The sequence below is a fragment of the Primulina tabacum genome, chromosome 18 (genome assembly GCF_025594145.1).
Source record: "Primulina tabacum isolate GXHZ01 chromosome 18, ASM2559414v2, whole genome shotgun sequence".
Lineage (NCBI taxonomy): Eukaryota > Viridiplantae > Streptophyta > Magnoliopsida > Lamiales > Gesneriaceae > Primulina > Primulina tabacum.
This window is the reverse complement of record NC_134567.1, coordinates 16,573,947-16,579,843: the sequence shown is the minus strand read 5'-3', so window position 1 is coordinate 16,579,843 and position 5,897 is coordinate 16,573,947. Positions and strand designations below refer to the sequence as shown.

At 38.3% G+C, this 5,897-nt stretch overlaps 2 protein-coding genes across 2 annotated transcripts; both read left to right on the top strand.

The window, feature by feature from the left end:
- The first annotated feature begins 428 nt into the window (after positions 1-428).
- Positions 429-1,955, top strand: LOC142532321 (uncharacterized). The gene is made up of 2 exons (XM_075638641.1): positions 429-911; positions 972-1,955. The coding sequence occupies exons 1-2, from the start codon at positions 429-431 to the stop codon at positions 1,953-1,955; spliced, it is 1,467 nt and encodes a 488-aa protein (XP_075494756.1).
- A 13-nt stretch (positions 1,956-1,968) lies between these two features.
- On the top strand, positions 1,969-4,761 carry LOC142532320 (uncharacterized). The gene is made up of 6 exons (XM_075638640.1): positions 1,969-2,149; positions 2,315-2,430; positions 2,596-2,944; positions 3,385-3,681; positions 4,024-4,292; positions 4,444-4,761. The coding sequence occupies exons 1-6, from the start codon at positions 1,969-1,971 to the stop codon at positions 4,759-4,761; spliced, it is 1,530 nt and encodes a 509-aa protein (XP_075494755.1).
- Positions 4,762-5,897: the final 1,136 nt, after the last annotated feature.

Sequence of the window (5,897 nt, the reverse complement as noted above, 5' to 3'; positions counted from 1 at the left end):
GTCACTTTTATTCTATTTTGGGTGAACATGAGAAGTTTAAATATTGTCATATTTTGTAAAATGAGTTGTGGGGGTAAAACTTATGTTAGTTTGTGGATTTCTTTTGGGATACTGCAAAAGTTAATGTTTATGTTAAATCATTTTTGAAAATGCTTTTGATGTAAATGGTTTATTGTTCTTTCCCGTGTAATTTTAAATGCTTCCGCGTATGTTTTTCTTTTTAATTTCAATGTCATGGGAGTGGGGTTGTTTCAATTGGTATCAGAGCGAAAGTTCTTCGGACCATATATGACTTCTTCTACCTAGGACAATCCAGTATGTTTTCGATCCTGCATCTATTGATTTTAACATTGAGAGTTGATTCCATTTCATTGCCATTGATGTATCCTTTCTTTCTATCTATGTTAAAGTGAGCAATTGTGTAGGATATGCCTCCCAAGAGAAAGAATATTGAAGGGGATGATAGGACCCCCGATAAGACTGCAAAAGTTGTAGATGAATTCAGTAAGTTATTGAAGGAGCAAGCGAAGGTCCATGGCGAACAAATTCAACAGTTATTGAGCATGCAAACTACGACCCAGGGTCGTGGCCAAGGAAGAGGTCAAGGCAGAACGGAAAATTCTGTTGAAGGTGCTTATGATCGTTTCAGACGTATGAACCCTCCTGATTTTATTGGAGGCCCTGATCCCTTAGTGGCTCTTGAATGGATCGAATCGTTGGAAGCCATATTCGATAATTTGAAGTTCACTGACCAAGAAAAGGTAAGTTGTGCTGTGTTTATGTTGGTCAAAGCTGCTCGTATCTGGTGGGAAGCCACCAAGGTGACAGTTAATGTTCAAGAATTAAAGTGGAACGAGTTTAAAGATTTATTCTACGCCAAATATTTCTCGAGCGAAGTAAAAGCCAAGAAGGTGAAGGAATTCCTGGAATTGAGGTAGGATGCTTTGTCTGTTACTGAATATACGTTGAAGTTTGAGAAAGGATGTGTTTTTGTTCCTTTTATTGCTGAGAACGATAAGGATAAAGGAGAACATTTCCTTCGGGGTTTGAAGCCAAAGATTCGAAGAGATGTTCATATGTCCAAGGTGGTCACATATCAAGATATCGTGGAGACAGCCTTGCTAGCTGAGCATGATGAGCAAGAGATAGAGAAAGAGAGGCAATTAAGAAGACAAACTTTCCAAGCTAGAGGACAAGGTACAAGTGCAAATGTTCGTGGTGGCCACAAAGGTAAGGGTAAGATAGAGCAGCGCTCTAAACCTCCTGTACCTTTTTCTGATACTGAACGACAGGTATGTCCTAAGTGTGGAAAGCCACACAAGGGTGAGTGTTTGGTGGGTAGTGGACGATGTTTTAGATGCAAGGAGATGAGGCACACGGCATTGAAATGTCCTCTCTCCTCAGGCAAAGGAAAAGTCCAAGGCAGAATTTTTTCTATGACGAAGGAAAGTGTTAATCCTGATTCTTCTGTGATATCAGGTAATATTTTAGTCTACGGCAAAGAAGCAATTACATTGATTGACACTGGTGCAACCCATTCTTTTATGTCTGAAGTGTTTATGCATTCTATATCTGTTGAACCTACTGTTATGCCATTACACTTCAATATTGTGTTGCCCTCTGGGGATGAAATTTGTGCCACTAATATTATCAAGGCATGTCCTATACAAGTGGGTAATAGATTACTGTTTGCTGATTTTATTGTTATTCTGATGGTTGCATTTGATGTTATTTTGGGGATGGATTGGTTATCTGCTTATCGTGCGGTCATTGATTGTGTGGGCAAGACGGTGAAATTTTTGGTCGATGATTATGATAGTGATGTATTTGTTGGTCTAGGCTTTTCGATTGGTATTCCTATTATTTCTTGCCTTCAAGCTAATAAGTTGTTGCACAAAGGTTGTATGGGTTTTCTAGATTCAGTGGTTGATATGCGAAAGGAAAGTAATTTGTAATTACAGGATATCGATGTGGTTCAAGATTCCTGACGTGTTTGTTGATGATGTGCCTGGATTACCACCTGATCGAGAGGTGGAGTTTGTTATTGATTTAATTCCAGGTACAGCTCCAATTTCCAAGGCTCCATACAGAATGGCTCCTACTGAAATGAAAGAATTGAAGACTCAATTGCAGGAGCTATTAGATAAAGGTTTTATCCGACTTAGTTCCTCACCGTGGGGAGCTCCAGTTTTGTTCGTAAAGAAGAAAGATGGATCATTGCGATTATGTATTGACTACCGAGAACTCAACAAGGTAACCGTGAAGAACAAATATCCTTTGCCACGTATTGATGATCTCTTTAATCAATTGCAAGGAGCAGCAATATTTTCAAAGATTGACCTTCGGTCCGGTTACCATCAACTGAAAGTGAAAAAGGAGGACATACCAAAGACGGCGTTTAGAACGAGGTATGGCCATTATGAATTTTTGGTGATGTCGTTTGGGCTAACCAATGCTCCGTCCGTTTTTATGGATTTGATGAATCGTATCTTTAAGCCGTATTTGGATACTTTTGTCATTGTTTTCATTGATGACATCTTGATCTACTCAAAGACATGAGAACTTCATCGTGAGCATTTGAGGATTGTGTTGCAGCTGTTGAGGGATAAGCAATTGTATGCCAAGTTAAAGAAATGTGAGTTCTGGTTGGAGCAGGTGGCATTTTTGGGCCACATCGTTTCGAATGAAGGAATATCTGTTGATCCATCCAAAGTTGATTCCATTAAGCAATGGTCCATTCCAAAGACAATTTCAGAGGTAAGAAGTTTTCTTGGTTTGGCAGGATATTACAGACGTTTCATAGCAGACTTTTCGAAGATGGCTTTGCCATTAACGAGTTTGACAAGGAAGGCAACAAAGTTCGAATGGACCATTGAGTGTCAACGAGCATTTCAAACATTGAAAGATAAGTTAACGTCTGCCCCTGTATTAGTACTTCCTTGTGGTACTCAATATTTTCTTGTATATACAGATGCTTCAAAGCAGGGGTTAGGTGCAGTACTGATGCAGCGTGGGAAAGTGATAGCATATGCTTCTCGTCAGTTGAAGGAATACGAGAAGAATTATCCCACTCATGACTTGGAGTTGGCGGCAGTGGTTTTTGCTTTAAAGATTTGGCGACACTACCTTTATGGTGAGAAATGTGAAATATTTACAGATCACAAAAGTTTGAGTTATTTATTTTCGCAGAAGGAATTGAATATGCGGCAGCGGAGATGGTTGGAACTGGTAAAGGATTATGATTGCACCATTAGCTATCATCCTGGTAAAGCTAATGTGGTTGCGGATGCTTTGAGTCGCAAATCAAGTTCATTATTGGGTTCCATGATTTCTAAACCTTTGTTTTTGATTTGCAAAGAAATGAGATCAATTTGGTATCTTCAGGTACAGTTGCTCGATTATCTGCACTAATTCTCCACTCAACCTTATTTGATCGAATTTTGAAGGAACAACAGCTGGACACTCAATTATTAGAGTTGAAGAGAAAAAGTGATCTGACAGGAGTTTCAGAGTTTGGGTCGAATCGTGATGGGTTATTGACCTTTCGAGGTAGAATATGTGTTTCTATAGGTGATGACATTCGAAAAGATGTACTTCTTGAAGCTCATACAGTGCCATATTCTGTACATCCTGGTAGTACCAAGATGTATCAAGACCTTCGACGTCTATACTGGTGGCCAGGTATAAAGAAAGATATCATGTTATTTGTTTCTGAATGTCTAACCTGTCAGCAGGTTAAGATTGAGCACCAGAGACCAGCGGGATTGTTGCAATCCTTGCCTATACCGCAATGGAAGTGGGAGCACATAACTATGGATTTTGTTGTTGGGTTACCAAGGACGCAGAAAGGTTTCAATTCTATTTGGGTGATCGTGGATCGATTGACCAAGTCATCTCATTTTCTTCATGTCAAGACGACGTATTCTATGAATCAATATGTTGAGGCTTATATTCAGGAAATTGTGAAATTTCATGGAATACCGGTATCGATAGTTTCAGATCGTGATCCAAGGTTTACATCAGAATTTTGGAAGAGTTTGCATAGAGCCTTGGGAACGAAATTGGCTTTTAGTACCGCCTACCATCCTCAAAGCGATGGTCAATCAGAAAGGGTTATCCAAATTCTTGAAGATATGCTAAGGGCTTGTACGATTGATTTCCCGGGAAGTTGGGATTCCAAGTTGCCTTTGGTGGAGTTCACGTATAATAACAGCTACCAGTCTTCTATAGGCATGGCACCTTATGAAGCTTTATATGGAAGAAAGTGCCGATCTCCTTTGTTTTGGGAAGAGGTAGGTGAAAGGAGAGTTGGTTCAACAAACAGCAGATGTTGTGGCATTGATCCAAGAACGAATGAGGACCGCTCAGTCTCGATAGAAGAGTTATGCCGATGTTCGACGACGACCTTTAGCATTCGAGATTGGTGATCATGTATTCATTAAGATAGCTCCTCTCAAGGGAGTTATGCGATTTGGCAAGAAAGGTAAGTTAAGTCCTCGATATATTGGGCCATTTGAAATTTTTGATAAGATTGGAGACCGAGCCTATCGTCTTGCATTGCCACCGGACTTGGATCGAGTTCACAACGTATTTCATGTTTCTATGCTACGTAAGTACCTTTCTAATCCATCTCATGTCCTTCGGTATGATTCATTGGATCCTTTGCCTAACCTAAGCTACGAGGAAATGCCGGTTCAAATTCTTGATCGCAAAGTTAAAGTGTTGAGAAATAAAGAAATTGGCCTTGTCAAAGTTCTTTGAAGGAATCATGTTATTGAAGAGGCAACATGGGAACCGGAAGAGGAGATGAAACATCGTTATCCAACTTTATTCGACGGTAAGCAAATTTCGGGGACGAAATTTTTATAAGGAGGGGAGATTGTAATATCCCGACCTTTTTGTCATGTTATAGTTTATAGTGTTATTTATGATTTATGGTGATAAGATATGGTTTTAAATATTTTAATTGTTATGGTGGAAATGATTATTGGTTATGGTTATGGATATTGTGATGGTTGTAAATATGTTTATTGGAATGATTGTTATATGGTCATTGTTTATGGTTATTGTTTTGGAATCATGTTCATAGTTGGTGATGATTATGGAAGTGGATGGGTAGAATAGAAAGTTGATCTTATGCCAAATAGGAAATGGAAGCGCAGAAATGGTATGAAAAATGTGGCAGTAGTTGTGGTTTTTAGCATAATATTTTGTATATTGATCCAATTGATGTTAGGCCACTTTCATTGGAAAGATAAGATATAAGGCTATAACTTTCATGGTTTGAGTTTTGTTCAAATCATTAGGGGAGATGAGCCAAAAGTTGCCTGAAGTGTGTCATGTGTATTGTTGCTTCTGTATTGATACATGTTGGGAGATTGAGCATAACTTTTTATTCAGACCTTCAAATGACATGAGGCCAATTGGAGATGCAAGCCAAGACATAGAGCTACAACTTTCTTGTTTACCACTTTTCCAGATTATGAAGGGGAAGAAGTCATATAAAAGCCAATGGGAAAGACTTTTGATCATGTCACTTTTATTCTATTTTGGGTGAACATGAGAAGTTTAAATATTGTCATATTTTGTAAAATGAGTTATGGGGTAAAACTTATGTTAGTTTGTGGATTTATTTTGGTATACTACAAAAGTTAATGTTTATGTTAAATCATTTTTGAAAATGCTTTTGATGTAAATGATTTATTGTTCTTTCCCGTGTAATTTTAAATGCTTCCACGTATGTTTTTCTTTTTAATTTCAATGTCATGGGAGTGGGGTTGTTTCTGTAATGCTCCGGCTACTTTTCAAAGATGCATGTTAAGTATTTTCAGTGATATGATTGAAGAATATGTAGAAGTTTTTATGGATGATATAACTGTTTTTGGAAACTCATTTGA

What these genes read in the sequence shown, in the direction of transcription:
- LOC142532320 (XM_075638640.1), top strand. Translation starts at nt 1,969, where the DNA reads ATGTGGTTCAAGATTCCTGACGTGTTTGTTGATGATGTGCCTGGATTA. An exon ending in GCAGGAGCTATTAGATAAAG is followed by an intron (nt 2,150 to 2,314) that starts GTTTTATCCGAC and finishes ATCAATTGCAAG; the next exon opens with GAGCAGCAATATTTTCAAAG. An exon ending in ACGTCTATACTGGTGGCCAG is followed by an intron (nt 3,682 to 4,023) that starts GTATAAAGAAAG and finishes GGTTTACATCAG; the next exon opens with AATTTTGGAAGAGTTTGCAT.
- LOC142532321 (XM_075638641.1), top strand. Translation starts at nt 429, where the DNA reads ATGCCTCCCAAGAGAAAGAATATTGAAGGGGATGATAGGACCCCCGAT. An exon ending in GCGAAGTAAAAGCCAAGAAG is followed by an intron (nt 912 to 971) that starts GTGAAGGAATTC and finishes TATACGTTGAAG; the next exon opens with TTTGAGAAAGGATGTGTTTT.